A 20,705-nucleotide genomic window follows, 5' to 3' on the forward strand; every position below is an offset into this window, starting at 1 on the left:
TACCACCATGCCCAGCTAATTTTTTGTATTTTTAGTAAAGACAGGGTTTCATCATGTTGGCCAGGCTGGTCTTGAACTCCTGACTTCAGGAGATCCACCAGCCTCGGCCTCTCAATGTGCTGGGATTACAAGCATGAGGCACCGTGCCTGGCTGGCATTTATTAATTCTAAAGTGTTTTTTTTGTGGAATCTTTAGGGTTTTCTATATCTAAGATCCCACCATCTGCAAATAGAGATAATTTTACTTCTTCCCTTCTAATTTTGATGCCTTTTATTTCTTTTTCTTACCTAATCGTTCCACCATCCTCTCTTGGCTGAATAATTGCAACATCCCTCTAATTGGTCTCTTTGCTTCCACTTTCACCACCCCACCCCATAGTACTTTGTAAACAAAAACATTGTCAGATCATTTTATGCCTTTGCTCAAAATCCCCCAATGGCTCTCCATCTCACTCAGGGCTAATGTCCCTAAAATGGTCTACAAGACCTTAAATGACCTGACCACCAGTGTCTGTTCTTTGAACCTATCTCTTACAAAACCCCAAATACTTCCCATCTCATTTCCTTGACTTTATTTTTCTTCTCATCATTTATCACTGTCAAATAATTCACTTATTTTACTTATTTATCTTGTTTATTATCTCTGTCCCCAAGGTACACTCAAAGAAGGGGAAGGATTTTGATTTTGCTTTGTTCACTGCTTATAAACAGGGTCTAGAAGAGTGCCTGACATATAATAAGTACATTCTAAAATAAATATGTGAATTAAAATAATTTGCAGCCTGGGCAATAAAGGGAAACTCTGCATAAAATTTTTTTAAAAAATTAGCTAGGCATGGTGGCATGTGCCTGTAGTCCCAGATACTTGAAAGGCTGAGGTAGCAGGATCGCTTGAGCCCAGGAGGCTATGGTGAGCTGTGATTATACCACTGCACTGTAGCCTGGACCACAGAGTAAGACACTGTCTTGAAAAGAAAAAAGTAATTTGCCATATTTACAGAATGTAAACAGAGGCTAGATGTGATGATCCATGCCTGTAATCCCAGGACTTTGGGAAGTTAAAGTGGAAGGATTGCTTGAGCCCAGGATTTTGAGACCAGCCTTGTAGTCATAGTCCCAGCTACTTGGGAGGCAGAGGTGGGAGAATCACTTGAGCCTAGGAGGTCAAGGCTGCAGTGAGCTGTGATCACATCACTCCAGCACTCCAGCCTGGAGTGAGACCCTGTCTCCAAAAAAAAAAAAAAAAAAAGTAAGTGGCAAAGCTAGAATTCAACTCAAAAATGCCTCCAAATTCATGTTCTTTCTTTGATACCACACTGTTTTCTCAAAATGGCCTGCTGCTTTCCCAAATTCAGATCAGGATGGCTTTGCACAATCCTCACCTGAGAGATCAATGATTCCCATTCAAAATAAAGCTTAGCAAGAAAAAATCTGCAAGATCTGAAAAACTGTGTGAACTAAGTAAGGTTCAAACTTATAACCTTTGAGTCTAATGTGCTACTATTTCCTTCTGCTTTGTGCTTACCCGATGAACCAAACCACATCCCTTATTCTTACCCTAAGGTAAGTTATCCAGTTAGATACTGAACACATTTTTTTCTCCCTCTTTGCTTAATAGAGAATCTAAAATTGGTTTTTCCTGAGACAGGGGTGACGGTATAATGAAATGTTCATATCTTACAGAGGCTTGAGTAGCTCAAAAGAGGGGAATAAACTCATGGACCTCTGGATATCTCTTTCAATCCTTCAGCTCTATAAATAGCTGAGTATGAGAACACTGGGAGAGCAAAGAATAAGACCCACCATAATTTCTCAAGTATCCCTTGACATAAAGTGTAAGAAGGGAAACATGAAACTCTTGACTTCCTTCATTTACAGGACCTAGAGAGGGAAATTTCTATGAATGAATCATTCTTAATCTCTTGGGCAATAAAATAGGAAAAGATATGTGCCATGATCTGCTATGACAAGGAACCAACACTGAGCTCAGTGAAATATCCCAGACCTAAGTCAATATATACAAACAAGCTAAAAAAGTAAAGATGGAAAACATGGAAGCTACCCCCAGCTATTCCTCTATCTCCAGACCAAGCAGAGAGACACTATATAATGTTGACAGAGATCTACCATGTCAGATTAGAGGAGAAAAAAAGCAAAACTGAAAGAAAAAAGCTATTAATTTCCGATTCAGCCTTAAAACTTATCAAGTAAGAAAGGCAGCTTCAGGCCAGGCGCGGTGGCTCATGCCTGTAATCCCATCACTTTGGGAGGCCAAGGTGGATTGATCACCTGAGGTCAGGAGTTTGAGACCAGCCTGGCCGACATGGTGAAACCCTGTCTCTACTAAAAATACAAAAAAATTAGCTGGGCATGGTGGTGGGCGCCTGTAATTCCAGCTACTTGGAAGGCTGAGGCAGGAGAATCTCTTGAACCTGGGAGGCAGAGGTTAGAGTGAGCTGAGATCGCACAGCCTGGGTGACAAGAGCAAAACTCCGTCTCAAAAATAAATAAAGAAATAAAATACAGATTTCTGGACTTCACCCCCATAGTGAAGGAGGGAGGGAGGGAGGGATGGAAGGATGGAAGCATGGATGGAAGGAAGGAAGGAAGGAAGGAAGGAAGGAAGGAAGGAAGGAAGGAAGGAGGGAAGGAGGGAGGGAGGGAGGGAGGGAGGGAGGAAGGGAAGGAAGAAAGGAGGGAAGAGGAAGGGAAAGGAAGGGAAGGGAAGGAAGGAAGGAAGGAGGGAAGGGAAGGAAGGGAGGGAGGGAAGGAAGACAAGACAGGGAAGGAAGGGAAGGAAGGAGGGAAGAGGGCAGGAGGGAGGGAGGGAGGGAAGAAAGGAGAGAGGGAGGTTGGTTCATATATAAAAAAAAATCTCCTCTGGTCTAGAAGGCCATAGTTAGACTCAGACTTGGCACATGCCCAACTGACTGCAGTAGCAGCCCAATTCACAGACAGGTGGTAGGTATTTCCCACCATCTCCTCCCCCAATCAAATCACATTAAGAATATGTAATTATCATATTTACATTTAAAAGCAAATTTTAAAAACATCTTATACCATTTTTGAAGCATTTATTTCACAGCTTCTATATACAGTTACAGTATTAATGTCATCTATCACCAAATAATAAATTCTGCAAAGTTAAATGATAATGTGTTCATGTTCTATCTGCTCATTGGCCCCTGGGTCAGCCAATCTGATCCAAGACTCCATGGCAACAGGCTCTATCACTAAGAGCTAAAAGATGAGATTTCCCTTGCTTTTTAAAATTTTTTAAATAAAGCATTTTCCATAGAAACTGCTGCAAAAACTGTCAGAGAATAGTCTCTATAGACAAATAAGAAATGGTGCCATTCTGTTATACTAAAAATGAATGGGGCAAAGAGTGAACAGCAAAGACAATGGATCTATGCAAATAACAAGGATCCCAAAAACCCTGGAGATTTTTCCTTGTTTAATTTCAGTAAAGAAATTCAAGAATCTTTAAACTGCCAGAAAACCAACACCAGGATAAACTGAGGAATTAGTGTAGGGAGTGCTGCCCAGCTAAAATTACAATATTAAAACTTCCCATGCTTCAATATACTGAGAGCAAAAGATTTTAATTTAGGGCCGGTGGCCAGGTGTCGTAGCTCAGGCCTGAAATCCCAGCACTCTGAGAAGCCAAGGCAGGAGGATCACCTGAGGCCAGCAGTTTGAGACCAGCCTAGGCAACATAGTGAGACCCTACCTCTACAAAAAAAAAAAAAAAGTTAGCTGGGTGTAGTGGCGCCTATGTGTACTCCTAGCTATTTGAGAGGCTACGGCAGGAGGATCCCTTGAGCCTAGGAGTTTGAGGCTATAGTGAGCTATGATTGGGCCATTGCACTCCAGCCTCGGCAACAGAGCAAGACTCTGTTGCTACAAAATATATAACATATATTTATATATATATATATAATTTAGAACTGCTGATCTGTGATCTGCATCAATTTATCATACCTTATTTTTTTTTTTTTTTTGAGACAGAGTCTCCCTCTGTCACCCAGGTTGGAGTGCAATAGTGTGATCTTGCAACCTCCGCCTCCTGGTTCAAGTGATTCTCCTGCCTTAGCCTCCCAAGTATCTGAGATTACAGGCACCTGCCACCTTGCCCAGCTAATTTTCGTATTTTTAGTAGAGACAGGCTTTCACCACATTGGCCAGGCTGATCTAAAACTCCTGACCTCAGGCGATCAGCCTGCCTCAGCCTCCCAAAATGCTAGGATTACAGGTGTAAGCCATCACACCTGGCCACCCTTTTTTTCTGAGATGGAGTCTTGCTCTGTCGCCAGGCTGGAGTGCAGTGGCACAATCTTGGCTCACTGCAACCTCCGCCTCCTGGGTTCAAGCGATTCTTCCACCTTAGCCTCCCAAGTAGCTGGGACCACAGGCGCATGCCACCACGCCCGGCTAATTTTTGTATTTTTAGTAGAGATGGGATTTCACCATGTTGGCCAGGATGGTCTCAATCTCTTGACCTCGTGATCCGCCCACCTCGGCCTCCCCCCCAAAAAAAGTCCTGGGATTACAGGAGTGAGCCACCGCACCCGGCCCTTTTTATTTTAAGTGACAACATCCTGCTAGGCTGCCCAGGCTGGAGTGCAGTGGCCTAGTCACAGCTCATTGCAACTCTGAACTCCTGGGCTGAACCAATCATTCCACCTCAGCCTCCCAAACAGGGAGTGGCACCTGCCTATAGCTAGGACTATAGCCCAGGAGGTTGAGGCTATAGTGAGCTATGATTGGGGCCACTGTACTCCAGCTAGAACTACAGGACTACAGGCAGGCACCACCACAGCCAGTTTTTTGTTTTGTTTTGTTTTTTTGTTTTTTGTTGTTGTTGTTGGAGAAACAGTGTCTTATTAGGTTGCCCAGGCTGGCCTTGAACTCCTGTCTCACATGATCCTCCCACCTCAGCCTCCCAAGGTGTTAGGATTATCGGTGTGAGCCAGGCGTGGTGGCTCACCACTGTAAACCCAGCAATTTGGGAGGCCGAGGCAGGAGGATTGCTTGAGCCCAGGAGATCCATCATTACAAGGAACTTAGATTTACAAGAGAAAAACAACCACATTAAAAAGTGGGCAAAGGACATTAACAGTCATTTCTCAAAAGAAGACATATTCGGATAATAAGCATATGAAAAAACACTCATTCTCACTGATAACTAGAGAAATGCCAATCAAAAACACCTACAACGAGATACCATACCATGTTTTTTTTTTTAATTTCATACCTCACACCAGTCAGAATGCCTATTATTAAAAAGTCAAAAAGCGGCCAGGCATCAGGCTCATCCTAGCACTTTGGGAGGCTGAGGTGGATGGATCACCAGAGGTTAGTGGTTCGAGACCAGCCTGGCCAACAAGGTGAAACCCCATCTCTAATAAAAACACAAAAATTAGCCAGGCAAGGTGGCAGGTGCCTGTAATCCCAGCTACTCAGAGGCTGAGGCAGAAGAATCACTTGAACCCAGGAGACAGAGGTTGCAGTGAGTGGAGATTGTGCCACTGAACTCCAGCCGTCTCAAAAAAAAAAAAAAAATCGTCAAAAAATAAGAGATGCTGGTAAGGTTACAGCAAAAACACTTATACCAACTTAAAGTTGGTGGGAGAGTAAATTAGTTCAATAATTATGGAAAGCAGGATGGTGATTCCTCAAAGAGTTAAAAGCAGAACTACCACTCAACCCAGCAACCCCATTACTGGGTATATATACAGAGGAATATAAATAATTCTACCAACATAAAGACACATTCACATGAATGTTCACTGCAGCACTATTCACAATAGCAAACACATAGAATCAACTTAAATGCCCATCAATCACAGACTAGATAAAGAAAATGTGGTCCATACACCTGGAATACCATGCAGCCATAATAAAGAATAAGCTTATGTCTTTTGCAGGAACACAGATGAAGCTCAAGGCTATTATCCTTAGTAAAGTAAGGCAGGAACAGAAAACCAAATACTGCACGTTATCACTTACAAGTGGGAACTAAATGATAAGAACTTATGAACACACAGAAGAGAACAAAAGACACTGGGGTCTAGTTGATGGGGGAGGGTGAAAGGAACAGAAAAGGTAATTATTGGGTACTGGGTCTAACACTGGTGGTGAAATCGTATGTACAACAAACCCCTGTGACACGTTTACCTGTGTAACAAACCTTCACGTGTACCCCCAAACCTAAAATAAAAGTTAAAAAAAAAAAATAAGAGGCTATGGAATAGAAACTAAGGTTTTTCGAGCTAGGCATGCTAACGTTTACATTGCAAAATTGTCTCCTGTGCTTTACTTATAAGTAGATTCTTAAAGGTAAAAAGTAATTTTTCAAACAAATTTTTGAAAATTATTTGTCAAAGCTGATATCCAGAATCTACAAAGAACTAAAACAGATTTACAAGAAAAAAACAAGCCCATTCAAAAGTGGGCGAAGCATATGAACAGATACTTTACAAAAGAAGACATACATGAGGCCAATAAACATATGAAAAAATGCTCATCATCACTGGTCATCAGAGAAATGCAAATCAAAACTACACTGGGATACCATCTCACGCCAGTTAGAATGGCGATCATTAAAAAATCTGGAGACAACAGATGCTGGAGAGGATGCGGAGAAATAGGGACACTTTGACACTGTTGGTGGGAGTGTAAATTAGTTCAACCATTGTGGAAGACAGCGTGGTGATTCCTCAAGGACCTAGAAATAGAAATTCCATTTGACCCAGCATCCCATTACTGGGTATATATCCAAAGGATTATAAATCGTTCTACTATAAGAACATGTACACGAATGTTCACTGCAGCACTGTTAACAATAGCAAAGACCTGGAACCAACCCAAATGCCCATCGATGATAGACTGGACAGGGAAAATGTGGCATATATACACCATGGAATACTATGCAGCCATAAAAAACGAGTTCATGTCCTTTGTAGGGGCATGGATGAACTTGGAAACCATCATTCTCAGCAAACTGACACAAGAACAGAAAATCAAACACCACATGTTCTCACTCATAGGCGGGTGTTGAACAATGAGAACACATGGACATAGGGAGGGGAGCAACACACACTGGGGTCTGTCAGGGGGAAATAGGGGAGGGACAGCGGGGGGTGGGGAGTTGGGGAGAGATAGCATGGGGAGAAATGCCAGATATAGGTGATGGGGAGGAAGGCAGCAAATCACACTGCCATGTGTGTACCTATGCAACAATCTTGCATGCTCTTCACATGTACCCCAAAACCTAAAATGCAAAAAAATAAAAAGAAAATTATTTGTAAAAATGTAAATGGATGTCTAGATCTCATTTGTCGGCATTGAGTTCCAAGGGACCCACATAGCAGACTAACATGAGAAGCGATAGACAGAATTTCAGAAATTCTTAGAACAGAGAAATCTTTTCTGTAATGCTATTCCAAATTTCCCAAGATTTTTCTCTCTCTCTTTTTTTTTTTTTTTTTTTTAAAGAGAGAGGGTTTCACTCTGTTGCCCAGCTAGATGAAGTACAGTGGCGCTATCTCAACACACTGTGGCCTCAACCTCATGGGCTCAAGTGATCCTCCTGCTTCAGCCTCCTAAGTAGCTGAAACTACAGGGCCATACTACCACACCTGGCTGACTTTTTTTTTTTTTTTTTTTGGTAGAGACCAGATCTCCCTATCTTGCCTAAGCTGGTTTCAAACTCCTGGGCTCAAGGGATCTGCCTACCTTGGCCTCCCAACGTGCTGGGATTACAGGTATGAGCCACCATGCCCAGCCCAAATTTCCCAAGAATTCTTAAGGAGACAACCCAGAAACTGGGGTAGAATCAACTTTCAGTGGGAGTCATAAATTGTATTAAAGCATTTTAAGTCGCTGCAAAGAAAGTCACTAGTAGGCCTGTCTCCATGTTAAATTTCCTCTATACCATCACCAAAACAAAAATAAAAACATTGCACTCTAGTTCTATAACCTCGTGTGTGTATATATAAAGATCTTGGGCTAGCAGGTATAGAAAGAAAGCATATTTACTAACCTCAGAAGGACAAGAAGCTGCATGAAGAGGATATCTTCTCAGAGATGTTCTCTCCCAAATGAAAGCCCCGAACTCTAATCAGAGGAAGCTATCTTTCTCAACTAATAATAGCAGCAGTTATCACTTACTGAACATTTACCGTGTTCCAAACACTATGTCCAGGTTATACAGGTCATCACATTTATTTGAATTTAACAGATGGTAAAAATTTTCATCAGTCAGATATGAACACTAGAAATTTTTATATTTTTAAATTCTTTTTACGATTAGAAAAATACTGCAGGTTTCTTTATACTTATAAAAAACACACACAAGCGTAGAGAAGAGAACAAACAAACAAAAAAACGCCCACGATCAAGAACTCAGACATAACTGCTACCAACAGCAGTAATGTTTTGAGGTGTATCTTTCTAAACTTTGTTTCCATATTAGCACAGAATTTCTATCTATATTGGTTGGATATGTTCAAGTGGTCCTCCTGCCTCAACCTCATAAGTAATGGGGACCATAGGCATAAGCCACCATGCCCAGCTAATTTATCTGTATTTTTGGTAGAGATGGGGTTTCATCATATAGTCCAGGTTGGTCTTGAACTCCATACCTCAAGTGATCCACCCACCATAGCCTCCCAAATTAAAGTGCTGGGATTACAGGCATGAGCCACCATGCTGGGCCCTTATGATCATTTTAAAAACTCAATATCCTACATTACTCAAAAATCTCTTCTGGCTTCCTCAAAAATTACATGTTATCTGAAGATACAAATGGTATATCCCCTTGTCTTTATTATTATTATTATTAGAGAGAGAGAGATAGGGTCTCATTCTGCCACCCCAGCTGGACTCTATTTCTAAATATTTATAATAATGGCTACTGCTAACTAAGTCTTTAAAATGACTAGGAACTGTTTTAAAAGCTTCATTATGTATATATTAACTCTTTTAATCTTCAAAACAACCCTAGGAAGTGGGTACTAGTTATTATCTTCATTTTACAAGTGTGTGTGTGTGTGTGTGTGTGTGTGTGTGTGTGTGTGTGTGTGTGTGTGTGTGTGTAAAAGGCAGAATCTTGCTCTGTTGCCCAGACTGGAGTGCAATGGTATGATCTCACATCACTGTGACCTCCACCCAGTAGCTGGAATTACAGGCGTTCGCCACCATACCATTTTTTGTAGTTTTAGTAGAGAAGGGGTTTCACCATGTTGGCCAGGCTAGTCTCAAACTCCTGACCTCAAGTGATCCATCCACCTCAGCCTCCCAAAGTGCTGGGATTACAGCACCATGCCTGACCCATTTTATAAATAAAGATATGGAGACATTAATTTGGCCAAAGTCACAAAGCAGCAACTGGCAAAGCTGGGATTTGAATTCCAGGGGGCAAGCATTCAACCAGTAAGTTTTTTCTAAACAGAAGCTCTTGCCAGACTCGGTGGCTCACGCCTATAATCTCAGCACTTTGGGAGGCCAAGGCAGGTAGATCACGAGATCAGGAGTTCAAGACCAGTTTGGCTAACATGGTGAAACCCTGTCTCTACTAAAAATACAAAAATTAGCCGGGCATGGTGGCATGCACCTGTAATCCCAGCTACTCTGGAGGCTGAGGCAGGTGAATTGTTTGAACCCAGGAGATGGAGGTGGCAGTGAGACAAGATGATGCCACTGTACTCCAGCCTCGGGGACGGAGCAAGACTCCATCTCAAAAAAATAAACAAACAAAAAAAGGGAAGCTCTTAACAGTGGGAGCTGTTAAGGGAGTGGGCTAGGGGAGGAAGATATCAGAGAGAAGATGATTAAGTTGGTACAGTAACTTCTAGGCACAGTAATGGCCCCTATCAATTTGGCCAGAAAGTCCTTCCAACATATATATATCAAATTTTTAATTATCCCAAACAGGATGATGCTAAAAACAATGATTTATAAAAGCGGTTCTTGAACTTTCCTTCTTCCAAAAACATAAAAAGTTGGGGGGAAGGGGATAAAAAGAAACAGAAATCTTACTTCTCTAACATTTTTCAACAGCTTTTCTTTTTCCTTGACCTTTTCCAAAACCTTGGTTAGAATGGTTAGAAAATAAAGATTTCAAAAGAAGAAAGCACTTCCAGTTGAAATAAAAATAACTTTTGGCAAATTTTCCCTTGGTAATGACAAACATTTAAAAAAGACTTCAGGTTTATCTTATCTACCCTCAAAAATGAAAGGAAAACCAAGTAAACAAAACCGTCATCTTTTAATTTCACAGCAGTTTTCTTCCCCCTCAAAGGCTATTCCTGTCCTAGTTGCAGACAGGGAACTGCTCCCAGTGACGTCAGAGCAGTCTCCCAGCAACGATTAATGAGGGTTGTCCACCACAGGGGTTTCCTGAAAAGCTAGCAAGAAATTATCCACAAATTTGCTGCAATATCAAGATGCAAGGATGTGGTGGAATTTCTCTTAACCCTTATAGCTCCTGTCTCTGGCAAGCTTCTAAATAGGTTATTCTAGAATTCTCTCCATTTGCCCTAGGATTATCTTCCTTTTTTTCCTCCTACCCTCTTCCCCCACCCAAAACAAATAGATTGTGTTGGTTTGAAACATTTATGGCTGTAATAAATATTAATATAATTGAACTATCATAGAAAAATAAGAATGCCTAATGTAAGCTGAGAAGTAGACATTATTACTCTTTTCACTTCACACAAAGAATTGAGTAAATGAAAGCACAGAACAGAAAAGAAAATCAAGATAGAAAATAAACCAGCACATTCTTAAAAGCACTTTTCCACATATGTTAACCAAACACACATTGACAGATAGGCAAACCTTCAATTTTCCTAGGCTCTAGTTTACTGAGTTTTTCAAATTGACCTCTGCAGCCCTCTAGAGATCAGTGGTATTAAAATGGAGTCGCATAAAAAGGGACTGGAAGCTCAGACACTCAATCCAAAAAAAGATGGGTTGGGCTGTTATGCTCACCCCTAAGAGTATATCTAACAATTTCTTCCTAAAGCTTTGCTTTAGCTATATATATTCAAAATTAAAATTTTATTCTCAACTACAGTGGCAAGGAATTTTACATAACTACCTATTTTTTAGGTCTGAGAAACAGTGTACAAACTGTCTGTGCAAATAAGGCAGAAAAATTCCAAATTCCAAAACTCAACCTAAAATTATTCATGGATCCTGGTTCCAGAAACCCGGCTCACGAGTTCTTTTTCTTTCCTTATTTAGAAAAAGTAATTCGGTAAAAATTAACAGCAGGACCATACAGGGTTAATTCAGGCACCTTGCTTTAGTAATTCTGACTTCGGTCTGAGCCTATTCTAAAAGGAAACAAACAAAATTATAGCACCTTTATAACATCCCACTTTGGTTTCAGCTCTATTCAATGGCACCCAGTTACCAACATCAAGTCATATAGAAGGAAGAACGCACCGCTTCAGATGGATTTTTCTTCTTCCTTCTCTCCGTCCCCTCCCTCTCAGAAGAAAAAGACTGCAAACAAAATCACTACGTCACTGGAGGTAGAGGGAATCCCATCTCTGCACTCTTTAGAAGCCAAGGCCAGCAAATAAAAACAAGCCAATTATAAGAAACAAGTAATACAAAATAAGAATCAATAAACCTAGAAGAAATCCACGTGACAATCTCAACACATCAAAAGGCATTTTTTAGTAAAAAGGTTTTAAACAAATTCCTAAGATGTTCATAATCAAAAAAGCTCCCTGGACATAGCAAAGGCTATTTCTTATCACATTTAAAGCCTAGGGGATAGTTACATAAAGATATAGGACAGAGAGGCACATTCGCCAGCCAGGTGTGGATAGCTGGGTAATGACACAGTGAAGGATATTTATAGGGGAATCCCTGCTTCCTGCAATGTGCGTCAATAGCATCACCAAAGAGAACAGAAATCACCACTGTTCTCATAAGCAACATCTGAATGAAGCATTGCCTGAAATAGCCATGGAAGAGGTAAAATCTGAATAGAGTAAAAGTTCTGGCAAACCTAATTTTTATAATATTTTAAAGATAAAAAGCAGCAAACCAAATGCCCAAAAAACCCTCACAAAACTTAGCACTTAAAAATTCTCTAGTTTCCCTAGTGCGTAGTATACAGTTAAATCAGCCAAGATAGAAAAAATATCTTTATAGCTTCTTTCTACCCAGTCTGTGGAGTTCAAGGACTTTTATATAAAGAAAGAAAGAAAATTATCCAAAACTCACCCCAGATGGATCTGTACTTACACCAACAGCGAGCTCACATTATTAATGGAGATTTCATTGTAAAGATCTGTTCTGCCGGAATTTTGCCGGAAGAAATTCCTGCTGGGAAACCTGTGCCTCTTCCCCCACCCACAGCCCTCTCCCGCCCCCTTCACCCTTGAATGAAATGATACTGATCCTTGCTGCTGCGGCTCCAGCTAGCTAATTGCTCTGACAAGCAGCTCTGAAGCCGACCATGGCCCAGCTGTTCAGAGAGATGTCATCCAGAGCTCTGCCAACAGTCACACTGGCACATACACTCACAGACATAGACACAGGCACACACAGACACACACACACACACACACACACATACAGAGGCTTTAAGAGCACCCCCTCCCACCTCCTCTTCTCGCTCTCATTCAAGTACTTCAGTGGCACGCCTGCCTCCACACTGCTCTGAGGATACTTTTAAAGACACAGCAGCAGCTCCTTTCTGCTGCATATGTCGAGATACCAAAATAGTCTCTTTAGTGAAGAATAACAAGTTGGAAATATGTATTGAATTAAAAGTTTACCTTTAAATTTACCTTACCTTTTTCTTACCTGCAAACTAATTGAGGCCAGAGATATGATCTCTGCCTAAAAGCTACTGTGCTGGACTTTAGAAATGTAAAATTAAGATCAAACCTAGCTATAGAGAATTTTCTTGCCAGTGAGCTATATTTAGTAAAATTGTTTTTCATTTTGGGGCAGAAGGCAGACAGCACAGGATACTAGTACCTATCTGTTCCTCTTCCCATTATTTCCCCCCCAAAGGAAAGGAAAAATACTTTGGCTATAAAATGAGGGAATAAGGAAACCATGACGGCATCTTTCTGACAGAACTGATGAAAAAGGATGGGAATGGAGAATATAAGTACAGGGATGACAATAAGTAGATTAAAATAAAGTGGTACAAAGGAGACCAGGAAAGAAAAGTAATTATTCAAGAAAGTATACATGGCTCTGGAATGGCAAGCTTAGATATGACTCTCAGGTCTTATTTTTATTTTTATTTTTTTGAGATGGAATTTCACTCTTTATTTATTTATTTTATATATATTTTTTGAGACAGAGTTTTGGTTTTGTTACCCAGGCTGGAGTGCAATGGCGCAATCTCGGTTCACTGCAACCTCTGCTTCCTGGGTTCAAGCAATTCTCCTGCCTCAGCCTCCCAAGTAGCTGGGATTACAGGCATGCACCACCATGACTGGCTAATTTTGTATTTTTAGTAGAGACAAGGTTTCTCTATGTTGGTCAGGCTGGTCTCGAACTCCTGACCTCAGGTGATCCTCCTGCCTCGGGCTCCCAAAGTGCTGGGATTATAGGCAGAAGCCACCGCTCCTGGCCTCAGGTCTTAATTTTTAAGAGCCCAAGGAAAGATAGTAATAATCTCTATTGCTCAGGAAGTAATGGACATTACAGGCAGTGCATCATGTGCAACAGCACAAAATAATGTATAGCTATGGTCAAGGCATCCTGATGAAAACAATAAAACCTGTCACAAAGACACATCTTTTTATTTAGACAAATACTTGTGTGGTCGGGTTCTTACTGGGGACAGGCTCTAAGATAAGCTCTAGGAATAAGAGATAGACTCATTAAGAGTCAAACAAAAGGGGAAAAAAAGACTGGCTTTTACTCTGAGTGAGATGAGAAGCCTTAGGGCGTTGGAAGGCTGATCCCGCAGGGCCAAATTGACCACTGAAAGCAATCTAACTTTTACACTTCATGAGATGACAAGCCATTGGTGGGTTTTAAGCAGATGAAGTACGTGTTTTTGACCTTTACTTATTTGTTTTCTCCAAATTTTCACTTGAGAAATTTCTGACACATAGAGAATGTGCTAAACTAGCACATCACCTCGACACATATATGAACTTATATATACATATATACGCATGCATATATGTGTGTATATATATACATTTTTCAGAACTATTTGACATGCTTTCATGATGACTCTTCACACCTAAAACAATTCAGTATGTGTCTCCTAACATTAAGGTCATTCTGAGACCTATAACAATAGCCATCAGCCAAGTCTCAGATAAGTGGCTAGGTGATATACATGCAAGGCAGATCTAAATAGCACTATAAAGCCTTCAAAAACTGAACAGACTTTGGAATCACCACTCACAAAAGGCTGCATAGAACTTGAAGATGAACCCAACCAGGTTGAATGTCTGCTAAAATGAAAGTCAATATTCACCACAGGATTTAAACAAGACCCCGACACTCATGATATAATATTTAAATTTTCCAGGATAAAATCTAAAATTACCCAGCATACAAAGAACCCAGATAATCTGAATTTGTATAAGAAAAGAGATGAACAGCCAAAACATGAAGATGACACAAATACTGAAATTAACAGCCTCACATTACAAAAATATTCCAACAAGGTAAGACAAACATTCTTGAAACTAATGGAAAAACAGAATGTCTCAGCAAAGAAACAGAGGATATAAAGAAGAATGAAATGAAACTGGAAAATATAACAACCAAAATATAAAAACTCACTTGATGAGTTCAATAGCAGAACAGAAATGACAGGAGAAAGAGTCAACAAGTTTGAAGACAAATCAATATAGGTATCAAATGTGACTACTGAATCTCAACAATGAAGAAAAAAAAATTCTTTAATGGGGGAAAAAAAAACCCTCAGATCACCAAGGACCAGTGGAACAATACCAAATGTCTAATATTCAGGACATTAGAGTCCCAGAAAGCGAGGAGAAAGAGTATACTGAAATATTTGAAGAAATAATGGATACAAACTTTACTAGTTTAACAAAACCCAGCGGATTCAAGTAGCTGCCCCAAGCAGGATAAACACAAACAAATCCATGATAAACTCCTGGATTAATCATAATCTAACAGCTGAAAACAAAAAGAAAAAATATTGAAGGCCACCAAAAGGAGATGACACGTTTGTTATTAAGGCAATAATGATTCAAATGCTTCATATTTCTTTCATATATATATATTTTAAGAGACAGATCTTGCTGTATCATCAGGCTGGAGCGCAGAGACATGATTACAGCTCGTTGCTGCCTTAAACTTCTGGGCTCAAGTAATCCTCCTGCCTTCTGCCTCTGGCTCTCAAGTAGCTGGGACTACAGGCATGCGCCCCCATGCCCCTAATCTATATTTATTTTATTTTTTTAGAGAAGAGTTCTTATTATGTTGCCCACGCTTCTCTTGAACTCCTGGCCTCAAGCAATTCTCCCACTTCAGCCTCCCAAATAACTGAGATTACAGACACCAGCCACCATGCCTGGCAGCTTCACATTTCTTATCAAAAACCAGGAGAACAAGGGCTAGGTATGGTGGCTCACGCTTGTAATCTCAACACTTTGGGAGGCTGAGGTGGGCAGATCACCTGAGGTCAGGAGTTCGAGACCAGCCTGGCCAACATGGTGAAACCTGGTCTCTACTACAAGTACAAAAAATTAGCCAGGCATGGTGGCAGCTGCCTATAATCCCAGCTACTTGGGAGGCTGAGGCAGGAGAATTGCTTGAACCCAGGAGGCAGAGGTTGTAGTAAGCCAAGATCACACCATTGCTCTCCAGCCTGGGCAACAAGAGCAAAACTCCATCTCAAAAAAAGAAAAGAAAAGAAAGAAACATGAGAACTAGAAGAAAGTGGAACAATATTTTTTTAAAGTGCTAAATGAAAAAAACTATAGATACAGTATTCTATATGCAGAGAAAATATCCTTCAATAATGAAGATAAAGACATTCTCAGATAAAGGAAAACTAAGAGAATTCACAGTAGCAGATCTGCACTAAAAGAATGGTCAAAGGACATTTTACAAAAGAAAATGATAGTACAACAAAATACAGAAAACCAGAAATAAAAGAAGTAAACACAAATGGTAAATATTTGATTACATTTAATAGACAATTCTCCTATTGAGTTCCTTAAAATGTTTAATGTTTGACAGCAAAAATTTTAAGTTGATGAGGTTTTTAATGTATGTAGATATAACAGATAAGGCAACTACAACATAAAGAGGGATAGGAAAGAAACATATATAGTTGTAAGGTTTCAAGACTCCACCTAAAGTGGTAAAATCTTAATTCTAAATATTAAAAGTTACATGTAGCTAGGTATGGTGGCTTACACCTGTAACCCCGGCATGTAAGGAGGCTGAGGCAGGAAGGTCATCTTAGGGCAGGAGTTCAAGACCAGCCTGGTCAACATAGCGAGACCCTATCTGTACAAAAAATTTAAAAACTGGCCAGGGTTGGTGGTACATGCCTATCATCTCAGCTACTCAGGAGGCTGAGGAGGGGGGATCACTTGAGCCCAGGAGTTTGAAGCTACAATGAGCTATATTTGTACCACTGCACTCCAGCCTGGAAGACACAGTGAGACCCCATTTCAAAAGAAAAAAAAAGGTGTGTATATCTACACACATACATGTGTACATGTACCACATATCTATGTGTGTGTATGTATGCATAGAGATCTAGAGAGATCTCTAAAGCAACCAATAAAAAGTCTATACAGCCGGGGACGGTGGCTCACGCCTGTAATCCTAGCACCTGTGGGAGGCCTAGGTGGGTGTATCACCTGAGTTCAGGAGTTCAAGACCAGCCTGGTCATCATGGTGAAACCCCATTTAAAAAAAAAAAAAAAAAAAAAAAAAAAAAAAAAAAAAAAAAAAAAAAAAAAAAAAAAAAAAAAAAAAAAAAAAAAAAAAAAAAAAACTATACAAAAAGACATAGTCAGAACCTAATAGATAAATTACAAAGATTAAAATGCAGTACAAAAGGTTCAAAAGACTCAAAGGCAAAACAAGAGAATCAACAAGTGATTAAAAAATAAGAGGAACAAATTAAAAACACATAAAAGCCAGGCACAGTGGCTCATGCCTGTAATCCTAGCACTTTGGGAGGCTGAGGCGGGCGGATCACCTAAGGTCCAGGAGTTCAAGACCAGCCTGACCAATATGGTGAAACCCCGTCTTTAAAAAAAAAATAAAAAACACGCAAATGATGGTGGACCAAATCTAACATAGTAACAATTACATTAAGTGTAAATGGTCTAAAAATGTCAGTTAAAAGACAGAGATTGTCCAAATACTTTTTTTTTTAAATGACCCAATTATATGCTGTCTACAAGAAAGTTACTTCAAATAAAATGACAGAAGCAAGTTAAAAGTACATGGATTAGGAATTCCCCTTTGGGCACCCCTCCCTCTCATAGGAGAGAGAGCTGTTCTTTCTCCTTTTTTAGGCTATTAAACCTCTGCTCTTAACCTCAAAAAAAAAAAAAAAAAAGGATAGGGATTGAACTATTCTGTATGGTACTTCAAAGGTGGATACATGACATTATACATTTGTCAAAATCAAAAGAATTGTATAACACAAATAATAAAATCTAATGTGAACTATGGACTTTAGTTCATAAAAATGTATCAAGCTGGGCACAGTAGTTTGTGCTTATAATCCCAGCTACTCTGGTGGCTGAAGCAGAAGAATCACTTGAGCCAGGGAGTTAGAGGCTGCAGTGAGTCATGCACACCACTGCACTCCAGCCAGGGCAACAGAGTAAGATTCTGTCTCTTAAAAAAAAAAATAATAATAATACATCAATATTAGTTTATCAGTTTTAACATATAAACCATACTAATACAAGGTGTTAATAATAGGGGACACTACTGTGTGTATGGAAGGCAGAAGTTGGCATATGGGAACTCTCTGAACTTTCTGCTCAATTCTTCTATAAACTTAAAACTGTTCTAAAAATGAATGTATGTTATTATTATTTTTTTTTTTTTTGAGACTCAGTCTCCCTCTGTCACCCAGGCTGGCGTGAAGTAGTGCATTCATGGCTTACTGTAGCCTCAATCTACCAGGTCCCAGGAATCCCCATACCTCAAACTCCCAAATAGTTGAGACCACAGGCATGTGCCACCATTGCCCATCTTTTTTTGCTTGTTTGTTTTAAGAGGCAGGGTCACCTTATGTTCAACAGACTTGAACTCATGGCCTGAAGTGATCTTCCCACCCCGGCCTTCCAAATGGCTGAGATTACAGGCATGAGCCACAGTGCTTAGCCAGTCTATTAATTTTAAAAAGTAACAGAAAAAGATATATCATATAAACACTAACCAAAAAAAAGTTAGAATTTTAATATTAAACAAAGTGTAATTCAGATCAAAGAAAATTAGCAGGGATAAAGAGGAACATTACACAATGACAATAATTCACCAAGAAGACATAATTCTAAATGTCTATGCATCCAATAAAAGAGCTTCAAAATATACAAACAAAAACTGAGAACTAAAAGGAAAAGTAGAAAAATGCACAATTACAATGGGATATTTCAACACCTCTCTCTCAGCAAAAGAACCATTAGACAGGAAAAAAAAGCAAGGATATAAAAGAGCTGAACACTCTGGGTTGAGGAATATAAAACAAAAAAAAAAAAAAAAAAAAAAGAACTGAACAACACCATCAACCAATAGGATCTCATTGACATTTATGGAATACTCCAACTGAAAACGGAATACACGTTATTTTCAGGTACTCATGGAGCATTCACTAAGATAGATCATATTTTGAGTCATAAAACAACATTAACAAATGTAATAGAATCAAAATTATACCAAGTATATCCTCTAACTATAATGATTTTAAACTAGAAATCAATAACGAAAATAGAAATTAAATATATTTCTAAATAATCCATGGGTCAAAGAGTAAGTCTCAAGGGAAACTGGAAGATATTTTGAACTGAACAAAAATGTAAACATAATGTGGCAAAATTTTTGGGATGCAAACTAAAAAAGTGCCTAAAGAGAAATATATACATAGCACTAAATGCTGACAATAGAAAAGCAGTGCTACAGACTAAATGTTTGTGTCCCCCCAAAATTCGTATGTTGAAGCCCTAGCTGGCAGTGGGGCTGTATTTAGAGATGGAGCCTCTAAGAAAGTAATTAAGGTTAAATGAAGTCATAAGAGTGGGGCCCTTATCTGATTGAATTAGTATCCTTATCAAAAGTGATACGAGAAAGTTCTCTCTCTCCCTCACTACCTCTCACACAAATAAGTCATATAAACACACAGAGACATGGCAGCTGCCTACAAACTAAGAGGCTTCAGGATGCTTCAGGATTACACCTACCTTGCCAGTACCTTGATCTTCGACTTCTCAGCCTCTAGAATCGTAAGAAATAAACTTCTGGCTGGATGCAGCAGCTCATTTCTGTAATCCCAGAGGGATCTCTTGAGCCCAGAAATTTGAGACCAGCCCAGGCAACACAGTGAGACCTTATCTCTACAAAAAAATCAAAAAAATTAGCCAGGCATGGTGGCGTGTGCCTGTGGTCCCAGCTTCTCTGGAAGATCACTTGAGTCTAGGAAGTCAAGGTTGTAGTAAACCATGATGGCATCAATGAACTCCAGCCTGGGCAACAGAACAAGACCCTGTCTCAAAAAAAAATTTCTGCTGTTTAAGCTACCTAGTCGGTGGTATTTTGCAACGGCAGGGCAGTCAAAGCTGACTAATACAAGTAGAAAGATCTTGTATCAATAATGTAACTTTCCTTCTTAAGAAACTAAAAAGAGGAGAACAAAATACTTTCAAAGGAATCAGAATGAAGGGAGTAATAAAAAGCAAAAATCAAGCCCGGCGCGGTGGCTTACTCCTGTAATCCCAGCACTTTGGGAGGCTGAGGGAGGGGGATCACAAAGTCGGGAGTTTGAAACCACCCTGGCCAATATGGTGAAACCTCATCTTTACTAAAAATACAAAAATTAGCTGGGTGTGGTGGTGGGCACCCGTAGTCCCAGCTACTTGGGAGGCTGAGGCAGAAGAATCACTTGAACCCTGGAGGTGGAGGTTGAAGTGAGTGGAGATCGCAGCGAGTGGAGATCTCGCCAAAGCACTCCAGCCTGGGCAAAAGAGTGAGGCTCCAACACACACAAAAAAGGAAAAATCAATGAAATTGAAAACAGAAAAAAAAAATGAATGAAACAAATTGGTTCCTTCAAAGGATAAATAAAATTGATAAATCTCTAGCAGACTCTGATAAACAAATTGTGGTACACTCATACAATGGAATTCTACTCAGCAATAAAAAGGAATGAACTGGCCAGGCACGGTGGCTCACTCCTATATCCCAGCATTTTCAGAGGCTGAGGTGAGATCACTTGTGTCCAAGAGTTCAAGGCTAGCCTGGGCAACAGAGTGAGACCCCCCAGCCACAGCTACAAAAAATACAAAAATTAGCAGGTGTGGTGATAGCCTGTAGTCCCAGCTACTCAGGAGGCTAAGGCAGGAGGAACGCTTGAGCCCAGGAGGGCAACACTACAGTGAGCTGTGACTGTACCACTGTACTCAGCCTGGGCAACAGAGTGAGACCTTGTCTCAAAAAGAAAAAAACAAACAAACAAACAAAAAAAAGAATTTCTT

At 40.0% G+C, this 20,705-nt stretch overlaps 1 protein-coding gene across 5 annotated transcripts in view; it reads right to left on the reverse strand.

Moving 5' to 3' along the window:
- The window catches only part of R3HDM2 (R3H domain containing 2), a 188,332-nt gene that overhangs the window by 78,249 nt on the left and 89,378 nt on the right, over positions 1-20,705 (reverse strand). The window contains exon 1 of one of the 5 annotated variants that reach the window (XM_037741220.1): positions 19,416-19,547. The exons of 2 other annotated variants lie outside the window; for them this stretch is intronic. Coding sequence is in view for 1 of the 3 variants with exons in the window: in XM_037741213.1 (XP_037597141.1) it covers positions 12,632-12,650 (19 nt within the window). In the remaining 2 variants the exon portion in view is untranslated. Of the gene's footprint in view, positions 1-12,249; positions 12,377-12,631; positions 12,655-19,415; positions 19,548-20,705 lie in introns of those variants that run through there. 2 more of the 5 variants (XM_037741213.1, XM_017536179.2) reach the window with 2 other exon arrangements.

Source organism: Cebus imitator, unplaced genomic scaffold, assembly GCF_001604975.1.
Source record: "Cebus imitator isolate Cc_AM_T3 unplaced genomic scaffold, Cebus_imitator-1.0 Scaffold96, whole genome shotgun sequence".
Taxonomy (NCBI): domain Eukaryota; kingdom Metazoa; phylum Chordata; class Mammalia; order Primates; family Cebidae; genus Cebus; species Cebus imitator.